The sequence below is a fragment of the Pipistrellus hanaki genome (assembly GCF_964339955.1).
Source record: "Pipistrellus hanaki genome assembly, chromosome: 20".
Lineage (NCBI taxonomy): Eukaryota > Metazoa > Chordata > Mammalia > Chiroptera > Vespertilionidae > Pipistrellus > Pipistrellus hanaki.
The window spans coordinates 4771626-4794076 of NC_140522.1; the positions used below are offsets into that span (position 1 = coordinate 4771626).

Below are 22451 nucleotides of genomic sequence, written 5' to 3' on the forward strand. Positions count from 1 at the left end.
TCGGGGCCCGGCCCGGGGAGGATGGCGCCCTGAGACCCCTGGCTCGCCGGCCGGGGCAGGGGCAGGGGCAGGGGCGGGAGGGGGCGTCCGGGCGGGGCACCGGCCATGTCGGAGGGGACCCGCACTCTGCTGCAGCGCTGGGGCGCCAGCTTCAGGAGGGGCGCCGACTTCGACTCCTGGGGCCAGCTGGTGGAGGCGATCGACGAGTATCAGATGTGAGTTTTAATGAAGACTTGGGGGACCCCCGATCTCCCCTCGGTCCCCCCGATCTCCCTGTCCCCGTCGGTCTCTCCCATCCCCATCTCCGCGGCCGAGGCTCCTCTGGGTGGGGCCCCCCGCGGGCACCGGGGCCGGATCGCATCGCCCGGACCCCCGGGCCGCTTTGCCCTGGACACCCCACGACCCGCGGGCTCTCGGGGGGCCTCCTCGCCCTCGTCCCTCCGCCTCCGCCGGGCCGGTCCCCATTCAACAGGTGGCCCTGGTCCCCCGGGGCGCCGGCCCCCATCGGGCTGCCTCCCTTAGTTCCTTCCCCCCCAGTCTCACGGGTCCCCCGCTTGCAGCTTCCTTTCCTCCTCCTCCCCCCGCCCCTTGCAGGTTGCCGCCCCTCAATTTCTCTGGGGTGGGGGGCGGGGGGCAGGGGAAAACTTGGGTGCTCTCCGCCCATGTTCCAGGCACGAGTGTGTCTCTGGGTGCAGGGTGCCATCCATGTGTAGGACTGGAGGGGACGAGCTGGGGGTGATGGAGAGGATGGGGGGGGGGGTAACCCCTGGGAAGCAGCGAGGCCAGAGGTGCCCCACGATCCCGAACAAGGGCCCCTCCTTCTCCACCCATCCTTCTGTGCAGAGCGCTGTTTTCCCAGGTCGCCTCGGTTCCGTTTCGGTTTCTGGGACTGTTATTTGCTCAGCGGCAGTGTGGGTCCCACCCACCCACCCTCGCTCGGCTTGCTTTGGGTGGAGTCCGCGCGCAGGATGTGAACAGAAGAGCGAGCAAAACTGGGAATTCACGGACCCGCGCACGGCAGCCGCCGCCGCCGCTCCCTCCCGGGCCCCTCCTCCCCTTCCTGTGTATAACGTATGGCCGCTGGGTGCGTGTGCATGTGTGCATGTGTGTGTGTGTGTGTGTGTGTGTGTGTGTGTGTACCGGGCTGTGATCAGCCCCCAAGTCCCATTTCTTTTCCCTTTTTAGTTTTCCCCTCCCCCCAGAAAAAGTAAGAGTTATTATTATTGTTATTATTGTTATTATTGTTATTATTATTATTACAAGACAAGCTATACGTGCCTATAAAACCTTGCTTAGCCGAAACCGGTTTGGCTCAGTAGATAGAGCGTCAGCCTGAGGACTGAAGGGTCCCGGGTTCGATTCTGGTCAAGGGCATGTACCTTGGTTGCTGGCACATCCCCAGTGGGGGAGTGTGCAGGAGGCGGCTGATGGATGATTCTCTCTTATCGATGTTTCTAACTCTCTATCCCTCTCTCTTCCTCTCTGTAAAAAGTCAATAAGATAAATTTAAAAACAAAACAAAACACAAAACAAACAAAAAGAACACCTTGCTTAGATTCTTACACATTTCCCCTGGAAGTAACTGGCTGCTGAAATGCCACTGCAAACTGTTGCCATGAATGACTTCTTGGGTTGACGCAAGTTATTGTTTGAGGCTGTAGGGAATATGAAACCATGTGTATGTGTGTGTAAGATCTCCCCCCCACACACACACACCTCAGTGACTTCTGGGAAGAATATGCCATTGGTGCTTGGAGGATCTAAATTCTTTGTCCTCTCTTTACAGTAGTTATTTGTGTTTTGCTGTGACCATTCCGTTGGATGTGTGGATTTTCTCCTTCCCCGTCTTACTGACTTCGAATCACCTGTAGTTTCTCAAAAGGCTCAGAAAACAACCCCGCTCTGGGCCCTTTTGCCAAGCAGATCATCTGATTGGCACTTGCACTTGATAATCACTTGCTCTTGCCACTACTCAGTGAGCATATTACTCTCATTTTACAAAAAGAGGAAACAGAAACTTGAGTTAAGCAGACTACGTAGGGTCTCAATACTATACCCCTGCCCTAGCTGGTTTGGCTCACTCGTAGGGGTGTCGAACTCAATCAGAGAAGGGGCCAAAATCTAAAATCCAGCCTAAATCGCGGGCCGAATGGTTTACTGAACAGTCATAAACTGACAATGTCATAAACTGACAGCGGAGTGCAGTGATGACAGCGCGGTGCGGGCCACATTGCAAGGCCTGGCGGGCTGGATTTGGCCCGCGGGCCTTGTGTTTGACACATGTGGAGAGCATTGGTCTGGGGACTGAAGGGTCCCAGGTTCAATTCCGGTCAGGGGCATGTACCTTGGTTGTGGGCACATCCCCAGTGGGGGGTGTGCAAGAGGCAGCTGATGGATGCTTTTCTCTCATTGATGTTCCTAACTCTCTATCTCTCTCCCTTCCTCTCTGTGAAAAATCAATAAAATATATTTTAAAAAAGAAAGAATACTATACTGCTGAAATCTGAGGTTTTTTAAAAAAATTCCCAATCCTGTCTGGCTCTGCCCCATAGTATTTAAGATACTTTATTTAAGATGTGTCGTGTATGTAATTTGGGAAATTAGAGTTTCTTCATTACCAAAGAACGTGTCTCCAGTTAGGCAGTGCGCACCCATGTGTGTTCTCATTCGGTGTGTCGGCCAGAGTTGCAGACCAGAGGTATAAAGCTGCCTCTCGCTGGGAAGTGGCGGGACTTCGCAGCTGTTGGCAGTGAGCAGCAGACCTCACAACGGGAGTGGACAGTCCCATGTCCAATGGAAATTACAGAGGAAAGCAGAGTATGCAAGCTGTTTGCTAGCACTGAGTAATCGGCACATACAAATCTCCACACTAACTTTTTATTTTATTTTTCAATATTTTTTATTAATTTTTTTTACAGAGAGGAAGGGAGAGGGATAGTGAGTTAGAAACATCAATCAGCTGCCTCCTGCACGCCCCCCTACTGGGGATGTGCCCGCAACCAAGGTACATGCCTTGAACTTCGGACCCTTCAGTCCTCAGACCGACAGACACTCTATCCACTGAGCAACACCGGTTAGGGCCACCCTAACTTTTTAACTTCGTCCTTCAGAGCGGCTCTCAGATTTTAAAAACTGCCTGCCTAATGATTGGCTTAACTTTTGTAGCTGTATAAAAATGAGGCTATGTATAAAATGAGGTTGAAATGTTCAAAGCAGTGCAATTTATAATAGCTAAGATCTGGAAACAGCCCAAGTGCCCATCAGTAGATGAGTGGATAAAAAAGCTGTGGGACATGGTCCCCCATGAATACTAGGCAGCAGAAAGAAAGAAGGCTCTCTTACCCTCGGAGACAGCATGGAGGGACCTGGAGAGCATCATGCTAAGTGCCATAAGCCAGTCAGGCATAATGTTTTTGAGGTTCATCCATGTTGTGGCATGTATCACTACTTCATTCTTCTTTATGCCAAATAATATTCCATTGAATGGATACACTCCTTTTTGTCTACCCCAGGGGTCCTCAAACTTTTTAAAGTGGGGGCCAGATCACGGTCCCTCAGAGAGCTGGAGGGCCGGACTATATGAACTACTAATTCCTACTGTAACACCTCGGCTGCGCTCACTGCCCAAAAAACCTGGCGGGCCGGATCAGACTCCTCTGCGGGCCGCATGTGGCCCGCGGGCCGTAGTTTGAAGACCCCTGGTCTACCCCGTTCATCAGTGAGTGGACATTTGGGGTATTTCCACTTTGGGGCTGTTATGCATAATGCCGATGGTGTAAGCATTCGTGTACAGGTGTTTTTGTGTGAATATATGTTTTCAGTTTCTTTGGGAATATACCTACCCTGTTTTCCCCGAAAAAAAGACAGTGTCTTATATTAATTTTTTCTCCCAAAGTTGCGCTAGGTCTTATTTTCAGGGGATGTCTTATCTTTCCATGCGCTAGGTCTTATTTTCGGAGGATGTCTTGTTTTCGGGGAAACACGGTAGGATTTTGAAATTGCTGGGCTATATGGTAACTCTGCTTAACTTAAAAAAAATTTTTTTTTAAATATATTTTATTGATTTTTTTTTTTTTACAGAGAGGAAGGGGGAGGGGTAGAGAGAAACATCGATGAGAGAGAAACATCAATCAACTGCCTCCTGAACACCCCCTACTGGGGATGTGCCTGCAACCAAGGTACATGCCCTTGACCGGAATCAAACCTGGGACCCTTCAATCTGCAGGCCCATGCTCTATTCACTGAGCCAAACCGGTTTCAGCATGCTATTTGTAATTTTGATGATAATTGGGCAGATAATTATTTTCATGGCAGATTGGTGGAGTGTTCTTTATTTTTTATGAAAAATGTTTTCAAAGGTAAAATTTGGTTGGATATTGCCACTTTGGCACGGCTGTAAGATGGACTAATCTTACCAGCAAATGAACAATAGACTGGTGAAGTGTCCCTGGTTGTATTATTATTGGTGCTCACCGGAAGTTTTCAGCAGCATCTGGACAACTGCTTATTGGCTTGTGCCAGAAGAAATGTATGTGTGCATAAGAAAGTTGGATTAGATGCCACTCGAGGTCCTTCCCAGTTCTAAGTCTTTTTTACTGTCTAAGGCTCAAATTTGTCCCAGTGAAATGCTCTGAAAATTTTATCTTATTTTCATTGTGATTGTATAAAGAGTTATGATTATGATAAAGATAATGTAGGTTTATACTTTGAAACCAGAACATAGTATTATTGTACTTCACTGTCTGGTTATTAAAATATTAAAATTGTGCCATGGCCAGTATGGCTTCATTGGTTGGGCAGCATCCCATGCACCAAAGGGTTGCTGGTTCGATTCCTAGTTAGGGCACATGCCCCTGTTGTAGGCTCGAGCCCCAGTAGGGGGCATGCAGGAGGTAGCCAATCGATGTTTCACTCTAACATAAATGTTTCTCTCTCTCCCCTACCCTTCCTCTTTCTCTCGAAAAATGAATAAATAAATTAAAAATGTTTTTAAAAAGAAAAGATTGAAGTTGCTTCACGTTGTTGCACTTGAGAAACTTTGCTTTCCTTCAGTTCTAAAGAATATATGTTTTTCTTATTACAGATTAGCAAGACATCTACAAAAAGAGGCCCAAGCTCAACACAATAATTCTGAATTCACAGAGGAACAAAAGGTATCAGAGAATAATGGCCAGTTATGTCAAATTCCAAACGAACAGTGTTCCTCATTTGATTCCATTAAGTAAAAACTAAATAAATAATGACACTGATTATGCTTTGCTGAACATGTGATCACGTAGAGGTACCACGTGATTTGCTGTTCAGTGAATTTCTTACTTCATGAATTTCTTAGCTTTTCTACTTAGAATTTCCTTAGGATTTGTTTATCTTTAGTGGAGATCATACACACGTTGGTTGGGAGGGAAGTCCATAAATTGGAGTTTGATTATGAGTAATCATATCTTATTTTTAACTCTGAACTTTTTTTTTTTTTAATATATTTTATTGATTTTTTTTTACAGAGAGGAAGAGAGAGGGATAGAGAGTTAGAAACATCGATGAGAGAGAATCATTGATCAGCTGCCTCTTGCACACCCCCTACTGGGGATGTGCCCGAACCAAGTTACATGCCCTTGACCGGAATCGAACCCGGGACCTTTCAGTCCATAGGCCGACGCTCTATCCACTGAGCCAAACCGGTTTCGGCAACTCTGAACTTTCTTGTCTACCTCCTTTCAAAACAAAACAGAAACCCCCCAAAAAAATCACCACTGAAAAAAGCTAGTTCAATAGTTTGGCATAAGATTCTGTCGCAAAATAAATGCGTAAGATTGCAAAATGTTTCAACAGTGCTCTTTCTCCTTGAATTAAAATTTTAATGTGCCATGTTAATTCCTTGTAGAGATGACGAAAAATAGGATGCTTTAAGAAGCTTTACTTTAAAGAGTGAGATGAAGTGGGAAAAAACAATTCCCATTTTTCCCTGGCTCATAGCATCTAATGTAAAATCAGATTTTAATCTCGTAGATAAAGAAAAAGACTTGTGCCAAAACCAGTTTGGCTCAATGGGTAGAGCGTTGGCCTGCAGACTGAAAGGTCCCAGGTTCGATTCTGGTCAAGGGCATGTACCTTGGTTGCGGGCACATCCCCAGTAGGGGGTGTGCAAGAGGCAGCTGATCAATGATTCTCTCTCATCGATGTTTCTAACTATCTAACCCTCTCTCTTTCTCTCTGTAAAAAATCAATTAAATATATTAAAAAAAAAAAAGACGTGTCAGTTTTTCCTTCTTCTCTTAAGAAAACACATTGTGAAAACTATGGTGACTTAATTTGCTCGAGTTCTTTTTTTGTGCAAAGAGTGGGAGTGGGAGTGATTTTTTTTTTTTTTTGTAGACATTTTAAGGAAGCTGAAACAAAGTTATTTTGGTCCTTAGGCTTTGTATTCATTTAAGTGTTATTTATAGGAGTTTGGGAAGGAAAGAAACCCCTAAAGATTTTGGTTAGCCATATTTCTTACACAAGATAGTGTATTTGCATTTTTTAAATATTTAGGATCTACATTATCTAATGTACTTTTTTTTGTGTTGAAAAAGAAAAAAAAAACATTGCTACAATTTAAAAGGGTACTGTTCTCTTTTTCTCAATAATTATTGATACCCACAATAGATTTAGAACGTTTAGGATTTGAGCCCTGGAAAATAATTACCATAAAAGAAATGATTGGTTTGCTTAAAGAAAGGAACAAAGACTATATGCTTTATCACCTCTATAGCAGCGTTTTTCAACCGCTGTTCCGCGGCACACTAGTGTGCCGCGAGATGTTGCCTGGTGTGCCGTAGGTGCAGACAAGACAAGAATTTTATAATTTTTCACTATTTTGTTTACTTAATATTTCATAATAAAGTAATTATAAAATATTTTCTTTGTGTTTATTTGATTCCTATTCAAGAGAATTACTTTATATATAGTCAATATAGGCACAGAGTTAAATTTTTTAACATTTTCTAATGGTGGTGTGCCTCGTGATTTTTTTCATGAAACAAGTGTGCCTTTGCCCAAAAAAGGTTGAAAAACACTGCTCTATAGCATTTGTGAAAACTATCTAGGAATTGATTAGGAAGTGATCAGCTGGTTTCACAGTATTGAGAATTAAATGACCGCCATATTTTATTTTTCATTTTTTAAAATTGATTTTGAGAGAGAGAGAAAGGGAGAGGGGGAGAGAGAGGAACATTGATGTGAGAGCAAAACATCCATCTCCTGTCTCCTATGCACTCCCTACTGTGGATCAAGCCCAAAACCCAGGCATGTGCCCTGACCGGGAATTGAACTGACAACCTTGTGGTACACAGGAAGCCTTTTGTTTTCCAGCTCACAGTAAGCGTTCAAAATTATTTGATGAATAAATGCTTTGTTATTAATCGTAGGTTATTGATATTCATATATGATTATTATTTTACGGTAAAAGAAAGTGTAATTTTCGAAAGCATAACTTATATACATCTCCACAATATTTATTTAAGTCTAAAGGACTCTAAAACAGATCTGCTGATCCCTCAAAACTTGACTAATTGGTGATAAAATATTCCTAGGGATTTTCTAATCATAATATCCACAAAGACTTCCGGTGGAAAGGAAGAAATTTTGGGATTCTTATTTGATCCTCCCTCATGATTCGTTGACTTGGCTTTCTATTCCCAATAGTTTTGTCATAATAACAACTGGGTTTAGTAGCCAAAGAATAGCTGCCAGAAGCTTCCATCCCATTAAGTTCCCTGCTTTGGTGCAGTAGATTTTCTCATGAAAGTTTCTGGGCAGAATAGAACATCATGTCTCATAATGCTTAGAAAGTCTCTTTCTGTTTTGAGTCAGATTTGGTGGTAATGAGACTTCAAGCACTAATGCTTGTATTATATTTTCTAGGCATCTTCTTTCTACTGCCTCTCCTTCGCTTCCTCCCTTCCCAGCCTCCCCCCCTCCCCCAGCTAGAGAGTAGATGACTAGCTGTTTAAGTCTAAAAAATTAAATCTGGATTGAGACTGTACTACTACTTCAGTTACGTGTATTTTTAAAACCTATTTAAAGTGAATACATCTTAGCAAAATTAATGTAGCTCGTTAAGTGTCAAATTTGGATTCCGCCTTTTTCTTTAAAAAACTGCTCTTTTTGGAGTTGCCAATTTCCTTAGCAACAATAAACTAAAATAGCCAATATTCTGAAAATGAGAACATTTACCATTGCATATCATATCACCTATGAGCAATGAATTTGAATGAAGTGCTGATAATTTAAATCTTTCTAAATTTAGACTTCACTTTCCCTCAATGCACATTAGTTAATAGTCAGTACTTACTCTGGCACAAATGTCTGGGCTTCTCAGTCATTTTTGTGTCCATTTGTTTCTTGGAAAGGTGAAACAATTACAGTAGCAAGCACTGGATTTTGACACCAATAAATCCTGCATGTTTTAAAAGTCATTGTTACATCTGAAAATGATAGTGTTTCACTCCTCTTTTAATACTGATGTTGGGTGTGGTCTCTTAAAATAGTTATGAATAATGCTTATTGGTATTTTGCCATAGTTCAGTAGATTCCGGCCAAAAGCTGTTGCTTCTGCTTAATTCGAAGAAATGTTTATTTTAAAATAGGTTATTAGTGGACTCATAGTTGTTAAACTGCATTTTACTTTAAAAGTTAAAAGTACCAAATCAAGTGGATTTTAGAGTAAAGAAGGAAAAGGAGTTAAGTAATATCTTTAAAGACTTGCTCATTGATATATCTCACGTTAATACAGACAAAATCCTTGTTAAAAGAACATTTTTGAAAGAACAAAAAGTATGGCCAAATGGTATTAAAATAAATATTGCCTTTTAATATTTGTATAGAAAAAATTTTATATCCAGGGAAACTTACTTAACCTCTTTTTAATTTTCACATCTATAAAATGACTGTCTCTAACTGATAGAATTATAGGGTTAGGGTTAGGGTTAGTTTTATTTTTAGAAATTATACTGGCACATCCTTTATCAATAAAAATCAACTGGTGATTTTGACAACTACTGGTTAATAGTTACAATTTTTGGTATTTACAGCTTTTTCTTTTTCCTGCAGAAAACCATAGGCAAAATTGCAACATGCTTGGAATTACGAAGCGCAGCTTTACAGGTAAATAGGGTTTTGTCCCTCTTTCTGATATAAGGAAACCACCAACCATTAGGTCTGCAAAATTAAGGAAAAGAAATTATTATGAACTATTCTAATGAAACATTAGGCATGCCTGCTAAGAGCAGTATTGTCTCAGGAGGGTTTTATAGCAATGATAATTCTTAAGCTCATATGAAAATATTTATATTCATTTTTTATAAACTAGAAATAAAAGATATAACTTTAATTTTCCCCCCTGTTATTATTAGTCTAAATGTTCCCAAAATACAACAACAAACAAAAATCCTCTTCAGACTTGTCATTTTTCTACTTTGAAAATCAGAAATAGATTCATTTATTTTGGCTGCTTTTGGACTATTTAGTTGTTGCCACTTAAAAGACTGAAATCTTTATATTGAAAAGATGTAATATGCATATTTTGAATTCAGTCCACACAGTCCCAAGAAGAATTTAAACTGGAGGATCTGAAGAAGCTAGAGCCAAGTAAGTTTTTCAGTGATACTTCTTTCAAAAATTATTCATTAGATATATTAAGATGATTAGGCATAGATGCTTATTTGATTTATTTCTGTTACTATTTTGTCCTGTGTGATATTTTTACGCTTTTATACTTCCTATAGTATTTATAATAATTTTTATTTGGTTTACCTTCATTTAGAATATGAAAAATTTGATTCTAGGTTTTTTTCCCCGTTGACCCCCTCCACCTGCACCCACCCTTACCAAGCCTTCACCACGCTGTTCCAGAACTTGGCATTGACCAGAGTTCTAAGTCGCCCCAAAGCACGTGTTTCCTCCCCTGCACTCTATATTATACCTGTACCGGCATCTGTCCTACATCTCATAGTTCTCCAGTTCAAGCTCCTAAGAGGTTATTGACACACATATTAGAAGATTGGACTAAAATCTTCATTCATCTTCTACTTCTTGTGTTTTTGTTCGTTTTTATTTTTTAAGATAAGGGGTAGGAGTGGAAAGGAAAGATAGCATTATTGGGATTCATTTTCTTATATTTTTAATTTATATAGTTCTTTTCATATGGACTTCTCCCTCCTTGGTATTTACTAGCTTTTGAGATGACTTTACTTTGCTCTTGCCTTCTGAAGGTGCATCAGCGTGCATATTGTATCTCAGCAGGATATGCTCTGTCATTTTGATTTGATTAAAGCTAGGCACTTGTGAGTTAATTACTGTATCAGAATCATTTTCTACAAGTTGGTATTTGATCTGTTTTAAGTTAGTGACTTAGTCAACCTAGCCTCTGGCTCTTCTAAGACTAAGAAAAGGAAAATTAATGAACAACTGTACCTTTCAACACGTGGACTTGGCTGCTTTATTGTGCTAATGTATTTTTTCCTTCAAGGGTTTTTTAATCTCTTGATAATCCTGTCTGAAATATACTAAAACTAAGATCTTGAAAGCACTAGTCATTTAATTTTTTTACGTTAATCCTTAGTAATATCAACATATCACATTTCAAATCTCTGCCACTTCCCCTTTGCTTGTCCAACTCAGCTGTACAGTCCGTTCTATTCCTTGAACAAGTCCGACTCGTTCCTGCCTCAGAGTCTTTGTTGTTGTCTCGCCCGTTCTCTAATACTTGGAAAGCCATTGTCCCTTGTGCTTAGAGACCGTTCCTGTCATTCCAGATCACAGCTCACACTTCTAACAAGTTAGTTGTGAAAGGCCTACCTCGTCCACCTTAGCTGAAGTTTCCCCTCCTCCACTCGCACCGTCTTCCTGTTTGTAGGCTGTCTCACCCTAAGCACAATCTTACATTAACTCGTTAACTTGTTGGCTCACCTATTGTCTGCTTGTCCTCCCTGTGGCCTAAGACCCATACGTGAGGGCAAGAACCCTCTGTCTTGATCACTGCCGTATCTCAAACATTCTGGGGCATTCTGGACATTCAAGGCACATTTGTTGAGAAGAAAGTGAGAGGAAGGATAAGGGTAAGAGCTGGAGGGAGAGAAAGAATAAGAATGAATGAGAATCTAGACACAGTCTCAGATTTCTCTCTCACTGAAGGACTGAGTAGGGGTGCTCTAAGAAGTCCGGTAAACACATCTCACTCCTGTGGAAGTCATATAATTGCAGTCCACACTGGATTTCCTCCTTTGAGATGACAACACACCATACCTATTTTAGCGTTAAGCTGCAGGACTCCAAAGTTAGGCTGAATAGGATGAATGTAAAGTCCTGGGAACTTTTTTGATTTCTCAGTTAATGCCATTACTTCACCTTCGTATAACTGCAGGTAATGACTGGAGACCCATAAGGCTAGATATGAAGCACATACTTATAGCACCTCTCTAACATAGGCAGAAGAGTAGACCTCCGCTCTGTAAGTTTCCATGCCAGAACATAGTCATGGAGCACAGCCATAGTCCAGGAGGTGGTGCCATAGGCTGTGGTTTCAAACTTCCCATGAGGATAAGTCTTTCTTTATGTTTGTGTGCATGTATGTTATATATATGTATGTATGTATATAATAACCTTTATCATAAGTGATAATGTTTATATGTATGTGTATAAAACGTGTGTATACAGTAAACTTTATATATGAAAATTATAACCAGATTTACCAAACTTTACCAGTTTCATGTAGTTGAGGGGAAATCTAATCAGGACATAGAATAAGATATGTTCGTGTACCTCTGATGTCAGTCTTTAAATGTCATACTCCAGGAAGGAGGCATTACTTGTCTGTTCCCATGTCTTACCTGGGAATTTGTACATAGAACTATTTGGGAGTTTGTTTTCCATGAGGGCTTTGAGGCTCTGGAACTTATCCTTTCCTTAGAGAGCTGACAGAACTTTGAAATTATCAGTGGCTGAAGCATTCTACGGATATTTCCATTTGCTAAGAGCTTTTAGTCCATGGACAAATACATGATAAGATCGGCAATTTTCAAAAATGTTTACTATGCAGAGAAAATTGATTAAACACAGTCATTTGTGGCAAAATTTTAAATTTGATTCATAGAAGAATTTATGTTCCTTTCTCTTTTTATTCTAGTCCTAAAGAATATTCTTACCTATAATAAAGAATTCCCATTTGACGTTCAGCCTGTCCCTTTAAGGTAGAGTAAATACCCACCGATATTTGTTTTCTTATTTTACAACTGTTTTTTTGTCAACATCGTTTATATCAGCATCTTACCTGGGAAGTGAGCAGCTGGCAGGCTTCCCTGGAATATTTGGTTTTGGAGCTCATTGTATGTCTGCCCTTTTGCATGTAGAAGAATTTTAGCACCCGGTGAAGAGGAGAATCTGGAATTCGAAGAAGATGAAGAGGAGGGTGGTGCTGGAGCGGGCTCTCCTGATTCCTTTCCTGCTCGAGTTCCCGGTGGGTGTCTTTGTTATAAAATAGTCATAACATAATGCCAGGTTAGGGTGTGGGGAACTGATTTTGTCCTTGCCAGCAGGAGTAAGACATCTCCAGAGCCTGTGTCAGTCTGAGGCAAACATTGATGGCCACGGTATTGGCAGTAGCTATTTTAGAAGTGTGGTCTCAAAGTACCTGACTGTGTCGTGGCTCCCAAGACTGCCCTCCAGCTTGGTAATTCGCTAGGAGGACTGAGCATATAGTTGTACTCGCAGCTATAATGTATCGCAGTGAGAAAAATACAAGAACAGAACCAGCAAAGGAAAAAGGTGTGCGAGCTTCCGGGAGTCCTCCCTATAGAGTCACGTAATTAATTCCCCAGCGACGAATGGGAGCAGCACACGAAGCACAGTGGGGACTCAGTGCCCGAGCTGATACGGGGGCCAATCCTATAGCCACCCTCTGCCGAGCACTAGCCGAAATCCCTTCTCCTAGAGCAGGGGTCTTCAAACTACGGCCCCCGGGCCACATGCAGCCCGCAGAGGAGTCTGATCTGGCCCGCCAGGTTTTTTGGGCAGTGAGCGCAGCCGAGGTGTTACAGTAGGAATTAGTAGTTCATATAGTCCGGCCCTCCAGCTCTCTGAGGGACCGTGATCTGGCCCCCACTTTAAAAAGTTTGAGGACCCTATCCTAGAGCAATGGTCGGCAAACTCATGAGTCCACAGAGCCAAACATCAACAGCACAACGATTGACATTTCTTTGGAGAGCCACAGTTTTTAAACTTCAACTTCTTCTAACGCCACTTCTTCAACATAGACTCGCCCAGGCCGTGGTATTTTGTGGAAGAGCCACACTCCAGGGGCCAAAGAGCCGCATGTGGCTCTCGAGCTGCCATTTGCTGACCACGGGCCTAGAGGAAAGCAAGTACTCAGCAGAGACCGCATTGTTCGCCCAGACAGCTGAGGACAGTGGCTGTTCTTATCAGGGGACTTGGGAACCAAGTCCAAGTTCACAGACACATGCCCACGGCTGACCTTGCAAGCAGGCCTTTCCCAGAGTGACTATCTCAGTCCTGCTCTGTTAACTCTCCTGTGCACTGTCATGTGCTTGTTTAATTAGTTACATTGTGGTTATTAAACGTGAATCCGGAGGTGGGGGGGGGGGGTAGAAAGCAAATAACGTAAAATATTTACTCTGACATTTCCAGTGCGGCTCGTTTTTAGTACCGTCTCTCTGTTCCCAGGTACTTTATTACCAAGGTTGCCCTCAGAACCAGGAATGACGTTACTAACGATCAGGATTGAGAAGATCGGGCTGAAAGATGCCGGCCAGTGCATTGATCCCTATATCACAGTCAGTGTGAAGGGTAAATAACTGTGTCTGCGTGCTTTCCCTCTGGGCCAGCTTTATAAAACGGTCTTTCTCATTGGGATAAATGGGGGCGGGGGGACTCTCGTGTCTGTGACAGCTCACTTTTCATTCATTCTGCAGGGAGGCGAGATCCCTGAGAAGAGGGCAGCATTCCTTCTCTGCACATTTCTGAGAGATTTACTAAAAGCATTTTCCCATTATAACTTACACTCATGTTTGTTTTTCAGTTTTATTTATTTTTTTCTTATATCTTTTATTCTTCAAATTCCATCAAGGGTGCTGCCTAGACATACGCTGTCTTCACAGCAAAGACATCTTTCAGGAAAAAGGTTTAAAAAAATGTTCCCACCTCCCTTGAGTGTGTGGTCCCCTTTGCACAGCTGAGCTCTCCTGCCCCCTCGGGCCTCCTTGAGGCCCTCTCCTTCCTGTCCAGGGGAGCCTTCACAGGGAGAGCCGGGCCCAGGTGGGCGAGAGTGAGGGCGTCGATGAATCATCCGTGGAGAAGGGAAATAGGACATATCCGTAAACATCCACACCCAGAACTCCGTCCTGTGGGACGCTAAAAAGTGGTGTGTTTCTTGTCCTGATCTATGTTACCAAGGTTATTAAACATGGTTAGTCTTAGAAATTTTTTGTGTGTGTGTCTACTATCCGATGATTGATTTCTTGAAAACAACTTTGGTTTAAGAGGGAAGCCACAGCAGTTGAGTTCTTTTGTTGAATCACCAAGCGTTTATACAGAACTTGACTGTAAAGCACCCAGTGGCCTTTTGAAAATAATTATTGAGTGATTGAGAATGAAGCTGTCATACTATTATTCAGAAATGACAACACAGTTCATCCAATCCACAGTTCATCTGCAGTTTGAGGCAAATCAATGAAACAGATATGGACTGAAAAAGAAATGGAACCTTCCCCGATGACAGGAATAAATTCAGACCCATGTGGGTTCATTAGTACCACATAAAAGAAAAAGGAATTTGGCCACCGAGGAAGATTCTAACATGCAGAAAGCACGATCCACAGCACCAGTGCTGTGCTACTTTATCTCCTGATGTGCAGTTACCAAGTCCACGGTCGACTGGAAAGCATTTGTACCCGACCTTGTTTTATAACCCCTCAGCAGAGCTGCATATCTCATTTGGGAAAATACACTGTGAAACAACACACGATGTCATGATAACGTGATAGCTATTATGTTTCCTTTGCGTACACGTTGGACTGAAATATGTTCTTGTGTACATATCTTTGGGAACTGAGATAATTAAACGTGCTCAATCGTTTTCAGTCCCCTAAGATGGGCGTGTGGAGTAGTACACTGAGGAGTCATTAAGTGAGTCCCCGTTGCATTTGATTAAACTGGAAGATTCTCCTCGGCTCCAGGAAATGAAAACCATACTCCATACTCAGTGCACCATCTGGCTGTTGTAAATCAGGTTATGTTACAAGCAAAGGGGACCAGAATGTAGGTCACATGCATGCAAAAGCATTCACGTATGGAGAGGTTTCATGGGCAGGTTTCATGTCCGATTGGTCCACCCACTTGAATGTAACGGGGATTCTGATGGCGGTCAGTTCACAGGCCTTCCCGGACCATGCACTTGATCCGGGTGGGAAGAAGGGGTGTTATTCACATTGCAAAGTTTTATTGCACACTGGAATATGATGGCTTATTCCCGGGGGGAAGACACGATGCTCTCTTCACCTCTAAACTATAGGATCACCTCTGAACTATAGGATCACCTCTGAACTATAGGATCACCTCTGAACTATAGGATCACCTCTGAACTATAGGATCCTTAGATAGCCAGTCATATGGCAAGGCTTTCTCTGCTGGTCCCTGAGGTCCCCTCCTCTCTCTCTCCTCCTCCCCCCCCCCCCCCCCAGCTCCCTCCACATACCTCTGGAGACCACAGGTCTTCCTCTGGTGGCCGCCCACACCATCTGGGAGCCCCCTTAACTGGGAGTCTGCTCTAGGAGACATAACCCCGGGGCTCCTCTGTGCGTTTGAAGGCTGCTGAGCAGAAACCCTTCCTTTCCAGATCTGAACGGCATAGATTTAACTCCTGTGCAAGACACCCCTGTGGCTTCACGGAAAGAAGATACGTACGTTCACTTCAACGTGGACATTGAGCTCCAGAAGCACGTTGAAAAATTAACCAAAGGTGTGTAATCATCAGAGTTCTCATCTTGGTCATGTCAGCGGGCCCGGTGGGTGTAGCAGCGTTGGAAAAAGTGAATGTCACGTAGTGTTTATGGAATTGAATGAAATACACGTTTATATTTAAATGTGGGAATTCGGAACTGTGTTCTCTAGTTGCATAATAAATAACATATAATAAAGCAGTCTTCCATAATAAAACCTTATCTTTAACAACGAATAGAATGAAAGCTTTCTCACTGAAAAGTCTCTGGTCGCTGAAAGAAACATTCTTTTCCAGCGGAATTTATTGGGCAGACAAGACTATCGTTTGCGTTAGTTGGCAGGAGGATGGGAAAGGACAAAAGCAAATTATTAAAAAGGTGAAGTTACATGCCAAAACCGGCTTGGCTCAGTGGATAGAGCGTCGGGTCTGCGGACTAAAGAGTCCCAGGTTTGATTCCGGTCAAGGGCATGTCCATTGGTTGCGGGCACATCCCAGTAGGGGTTGTGCAGGAGGCAGCTGATCTATGTTTCTCTCTCATCGATGTTTCTAGCTCTCTATCCCTCTCCCTTCCTCTCTGTGGAAAATCAATAAAATATATATATTTTGAAAAACTAACAAATATGCTGTACTTCACGCTAACAAGCATATCAGCTCATCTTCCTAGCCTATTCTCATTTCCCGGGGCGTTCTTCCTTCAGTCTGGCTCAGAAGTTTTGCTAGAGTTTGGAGTGACACCCACAGGCGTACCATCAGACCATATAACAGAGGTTACCCTATAAAACTATGCCAATTGTTGCTTGTTCATATGCTCCTGGTAATCAAAGGAAATGCATTGATGAGAATGGTGCTGTCCGTCCATGGCTAATGCTTTTTTCCATCCCTAGGTGCAGCTATCTTCTTTGAATTCAAACACTACAAGCCTAAGAAAAGGTTTACCAGTACCAAGTGTTTCGCTTTCATGGAGATGGATGAGATTAAACCGGGGCCCATTGTAATAGAACTGTAAGTGATGCGCGTATGGAGTTAGTATGATGGAACGGTGGCTACTATTTCTTCTTAGTATGTGACCTTGGAATAGATGGATTATCAAAGTATTTTAAACAGTGGCTTTTCTGTTGTGGTTACAGATACAAGAAACCCACTGATTTTAAAAGAAAGAAACTGCAATTATTGACCAAGAAACCACTTTATCTCCATCTACATCAAACTTTGCACAAGGAGCGACCCTGACACGAATACCCTGGACCTTCTGTGAATTGTGCCACTCACTACCAACATCGTAGCTCTGTAGAATCTCTCCCTTCAGCAGGCCAGCAGGCAGGCCGCGCCGGGCCCGTGGGCCAGAGGGAGCCCGCTGCAAAGCCGTAGCACAGAACCCACGTCCAGCACATCACTGACATGTAAGACTCTTTTGGATACAGGCTTATTGTAGGTTTTGAAACCTGTTTTTACTTTTCTATTGATTGTGCAGTTCATATCCTCTTTTCTAATCGACCACTACTGCCCTGCTTCCTGGAAAAACACTGTTGTGGGTAGGGTGTGCTCACCTTCAGACTTACTACAGCAATAAGAATGTACTCGAGTTTACACGTCTGTCCCTTCCGCTCCACCACGCTCTCTGGGTGTTTGGAATGAACGTCAGACTTTGGGCCGATGTGGGTAGGATCATGTGAAACTGCTCTGGAGCGTTTGGACCAGGTAGTCTGTCCAAGAAGGAAGTTCCTAGGCTGCTCCTTGAGGTGGCCTGAGCTCACCTGATTTCATCCTTCTCCTGCTCGGAGTGTGCCTTGGCCGGATCAGTATCCTTACGGGAACGTTCCCAGGTTGTCGCTGTGATTTCTCCCGATGACAAGAGTGTTTCGAAAAGTGAGCATGTTTTGTCATGTTGATTCGCTGTTCTTCCACATCATTGCTTTTCTCTCTGATCATGATTCTAGGGTTAACACGGAACCATCTCAGAATAACCGCCAATATTTAGATGGGTTAATAATGTCTTCTAGATCATGTAATCTACAAATAATTCGAATCAGATGCTAAGGAGATAACTGCAGGAATGACTGCTATTTTTCTGACAACTGATTGTGAAACCTGGAAACCAGCATACCTCTTATAGCATTGAGTATGCGAAATTTGGAGATAATCTATTTTTTTTTTTTACATAGGTAGATAGGATTGCCATTTATTTCCTGTTTAGATATATCACCATTCACCCATATGGAAATATGCAGGTCATTAGCTTGTTACAATTTGACTATTTACATTCTTTTTGATTTAACGGGGCATAAATAAAACTTTCATAGTATCCACGAGGCTCCTGCTTGATGCACAGAACATTAAATCGGGGTGGGCTTTCTGGGAGTTAGATGCAGAGCCCACATATTTCATACATAGCACTACTCGCAATGACCTGTGCTGGCACGAGGGAACGGGGTGCAGTACTGGGCCTGTTTTTAAACTAGTGTAATAACCTGTCATACTGGTCAGTATGTTTGCTTTTTAAAAATCAGTAACCACCATTACGTTGTCCCTTGCACTGGAAGAGATCCAGTCTTTCTGTTGTCCGTTGGGTCAGTTCCGTTGACTGAGCTGGATGTCAGAAACCTTAGGAGCCTGAAAGAATTCTCAGCCGGATTCAGTCTGCTCTCTCATCTTGTGATCACATTCATTTCAAAATGGTTCCGCCCACCATCGCTGGAGGGGATGAGGAATTGCCTTAACTAACTTCGTTGTTCGCTCAGCTCTCAGACTATGAGTTGTCAGCCCCCCCCAGACTGTAAGCTCCTCAAGGGGCAAGAACCACACTTTGTCCACGTCATGTGAACTGAGGGGGGCAGCGCTCTGTACCCTGAGGGACTCAGGACCTTAGCGAGACATAAAAAAATCCTCCCTCAAAAAACCTATTAAAATGTAGCAAAACTGACATATTGTTCTTTCTCTTTTCTCACAGACCGTAAGACATGTATAGCAAAGTGATAATTTATATGGCGCATCTGCTACTGTTCACTAAGTGTGTTTTATATGAACTCCACATGCCTTTCAACAGTATTAAAGAAGCTTCATTGAACGCTGTGTGAGTAGCTTAGCTTTCATTCAGAACGGAATGAAATTACAAAGCAAGGGATTGTCTTGAACAGAATACTCCACATCCCACAGTAAATTAATTAAATTTACTTTCAAATGAGGGGGAAAAAAAATCAGCCATTGAAGACTAACCACAACTGTAGAAATGTCATGTGGCTGAGACATAAAGGAGAGGGTTTTAAAAACCACGCCCAGAAACGGAGATGGCCGAGTGTGACATCCTGAGGGGTGGTCCCCTGCCTTCTGGGTATTGGCAGCTGCCCGGCTCCACTGCCACAGCGATGCCACCAGAGGGCTGAGAGGCGGCATCCTGCAGGGGCAGAGGTGCTCAGGTCGGGAATTCTCTGCAGCTTTAGGGGGACAAAAGGACTCCAGCTCTGATTGATTTAAAAATAGGTTTAATTGCCCTGGCCGGTGTGGCTCAGTGGATAGAGCATCCGCCTGCGGACTGAAGGATCCCGGGTTCGATTCCAGTCAGGGGCACATGCCCAGGTTGTGGGTTTGATCCACAATAGGGGGCGTACAGAAGGCAGCTGATCGGTGATTCCCATCATTGATATTTCTCTCTCTCTCCTTTCCTCTCTGAAATCAATTTTAAAGAATAGGTTTAATTTGCCTTCCCTACTTGATTATCTTCCTAGTTGGAATAATCAACACTTAAATGCTATTTAAAAATAGAAATTATATTAACTTCATTATTTTATGTCCTAAAAGAGATTGAAATATTCAAAAGTTATATTTGTGATTTACTCTTATTTTACAATGGTTAAAAAAATAATTTTTGCTCTTAACTATGGAGTTCTTATCAAATTTGTTCTACTCTTTTTTTTTAAAATATATTTTATTGATTTTTCACAGAGAGGAAGAGAGAGGGATAGAGAGTTAGAAACATTGATGAGAGAGAATCATTAATCAGCTGCCTCTTGCACACCCCCCGACTGGAGATGTGCCCGCAACCAAGGTACATGCCCTTGCCCGGAATCGAACCCGGGACCTTTCAGTCCACAGGCCAACGCTCTTTCCACTGAGCCAAACCAGTCCCAGCAAATTTGTTCTACTCTTGATATTAAATGGGAGGACCTATTGATGGAATTCTTTTGCTGAAGACATGTTACTTATGAATTTTGAAAGGGTTACCTTCTTTCAAAGGTCCTTATCTTTCTCGAGTGGTATATGTGTTAGTGGTTTCATATAAAGGAAGCTTTGGTTTCAGAGGCTTTTGCTTCTGTCATAGGGTGTCCTTAGTGGAGTAAATGCCATGACAATGACAGGCCCTGGTGCAGGTAATATTCTACAATATCATAGACCTTCAGAGAATGGGAGAGTAGAGTCAAAAAGTTAACTGGGATATCAGCTTTTTACCATTTTGGTTTAATCTAAATTTACTTATTAAAACATACTATTAAGTTACTATAATTTAATGGCTTTAAAGAGTTAGTTCTTAAGGAACATTGTTTTAAAACCATGGGGTAGCCTTGGCTGTTGTGGCTCTGTTGGTTGGAGCATCATCCCATACACTGAAAGGTGGCAGGTTCGATTCCTGGTCGGGTTATGAACGAGAGGTAACCGATCTGTTTCTCACATCAATGTTTCTCTCTCTTTCTCTCTCTCTCTCTCTCTCTCCTCTTCTCCCTTTCTCTAAAATTCCAATAAAAAATTAAAATTTAAAATAAAAAGTATTTGTAAGAGTACTTTTTGAGTATGGTGTAATCCCAAATTCTTACAGATATACTGATTTTTAAATACAAATGCCAACATTCAAATATTAACTGTGAAGTAGAATCAGTCAACAAAAAGAACTGAGGCCAGCCCATGGTTGCTGACCTAGGGCGTGTTACAAGCCTTAAATCTTAAATCATTCTTTCTCATGGTATTCTACTCTTCTGATGGTTTTTGTGTAGTCATTGAAAATCATAGGCAAGGTATGGGAGAAATAATAAACTTTACTCTTTTTTAAACAAAGGACATTTCCTTTTATGGTCGCAAGAGATTGCTTTCTTTTTTCTATTGTGCACCATTTTATTTTTTATTTTTTTTATTTTTATTTTTTTTAAAATATATTTTATTGATTTTGTACAGAGAGGAAGGGAGAGAGATAGAGTTAGAAACATCGATGAGAGAGAGTCATCGATCAGTTGCCTCTTGCACACCCCCTACTGGGGATATGCCCGCAACCAAGGTACATGCCCCTGACCGGAATCGAACCCGGGTCCCTTCAGTCCCCAAGCCGACGCTCTATCCATTGAGCTAAACCGGTCCCGGCTATTGTGCACCATTTTAAAAAATAATCGATTTTTATTTATTTCAGAGAAGGGAGAGATAGAAACATCAGTGATGAGAGAATCATCTATCAGCTGCCTCCCGCCCCCCCCCCGCCCCCCCCCCCTGGAGATCGAGCCTTCAAAGTGGGCATGTGCCTTGACCAGGAATTGAACCTTGACTTCCTGGGTCACGGTCAATGCTCAACCACAGGGTGCCAAGCTTCCCTCTTTCCCAAGTGGCACAAGTCTCGCGAGAAAACAGTCCAATGAATCCACAGACTCTTGGGAAACATTAATAACCAAATTTTAATGAACTTCCACTACAAAGAAATATCTTCAGCAAGAGGGGAGATAAAGTTCAGTGATTTCTTAGTAAACATTTGGAGCGTAACAGTCCTTGCGACCAGATACTTTAAAAATTCAAGCTTATAAACACCGTTGCTCCTCGTACAACCGGTGTCCACTATAAAACAGGAGAATAAATGGAAACACGTGATCTTATAGCATTTCCACAGGAAATGTTCATAGTTTTCATGACGTTCTGAATCATTGAACAGTTACATAGGCTACGTGAACTAAAACACAGGTATTCTTTATTGCACATTTCAAAGTTGGGAGGAGGCTGTAGCTTACGAGGTGATTCTTAATGGAAGGGGAGAAATGGTATATTTTTCATTGTTTGGCTCAAAAATGCACACTGCCCGGGGCAGCTCGGGTCTAAAGACTAACTTTATTCCAAGTTCTGGGTTTAAGACTGTCACGGAGAGGGCACAGTCCACTTCCTGTCGGGCGGTGGGTCGGTCGGTCGGTCGGGGTCACGGGCTCTGTTTCAAGGCCGGGGAGGAGCCCTGGCCGCCGCTCGGAGGGGCCGGAGGGGGCTCCTCCCGGGAGCCCTGGGGCAGTGAGTCTCTGGCAGGAGGGGGAGGGTACCCCGGGGGGCCGTGGCCCGGGGGCGGGAGCCGGGGGCCGGGAGAGCCGCCGGGCCGGAAGGGAGGGTGTCCCGGGACAAATCCTCGAGGGTCGAAAGGCACATCCCGTTTCCCCGGCGGGATGCCCGGTGCGAACTCCCTGAAGCCCAGAGGCGGCCGGAAGCCGGGCCCTGGAGAGATACAAACGGC

At 43.0% G+C, this 22451-nt stretch overlaps 2 protein-coding genes across 12 annotated transcripts in view; one reads left to right on the plus strand and one right to left on the minus strand.

The window, feature by feature from the left end:
• Positions 1-5: 5 nt before the first annotated feature.
• Positions 6-19173, plus strand: AIDA (axin interactor, dorsalization associated). The gene is made up of 10 exons (XM_084868958.1): positions 6-215; positions 5084-5153; positions 9091-9144; positions 9573-9627; positions 12164-12227; positions 12387-12493; positions 13717-13839; positions 15887-16009; positions 16876-16993; positions 17119-19173. The coding sequence occupies exons 1-10, from the start codon at positions 106-108 to the stop codon at positions 17219-17221; spliced, it is 927 nt and encodes a 308-aa protein (XP_084725084.1). The 5' UTR covers positions 6-105; the 3' UTR covers positions 17222-19173.
• Positions 19174-21621: 2448 nt separating this feature from the next.
• The window catches only part of MIA3 (MIA SH3 domain ER export factor 3), a 37100-nt gene continuing 36270 nt past the window's right edge, over positions 21622-22451 (minus strand). For all 11 annotated transcript variants that reach the window (XM_084868817.1, XM_084868814.1, XM_084868821.1 and 8 more), the window contains one exon: positions 21622-22432. In XM_084868817.1, the coding sequence (XP_084724943.1) occupies positions 22149-22432 (284 nt within the window). In that variant the 3' untranslated portion in view covers positions 21622-22148. The remainder of the gene's footprint in view (positions 22433-22451) is intronic.

Excerpts from the sequence above, each read along its gene's own strand:
- AIDA (XM_084868958.1), top strand. The coding sequence starts at position 106 with ATGTCGGAGGGGACCCGCACTCTGCTGCAGCGCTGGGGCGCCAGCTTC. Across the intron at positions 13,840-15,886 it reads TATCACAGTCAGTGTGAAGG|ATCTGAACGGCATAGATTTA; the intron begins GTAAATAACTGT and ends CTTCCTTTCCAG. Across the intron at positions 16,994-17,118 it reads GGGCCCATTGTAATAGAACT|ATACAAGAAACCCACTGATT; the intron begins GTAAGTGATGCG and ends TTGTGGTTACAG.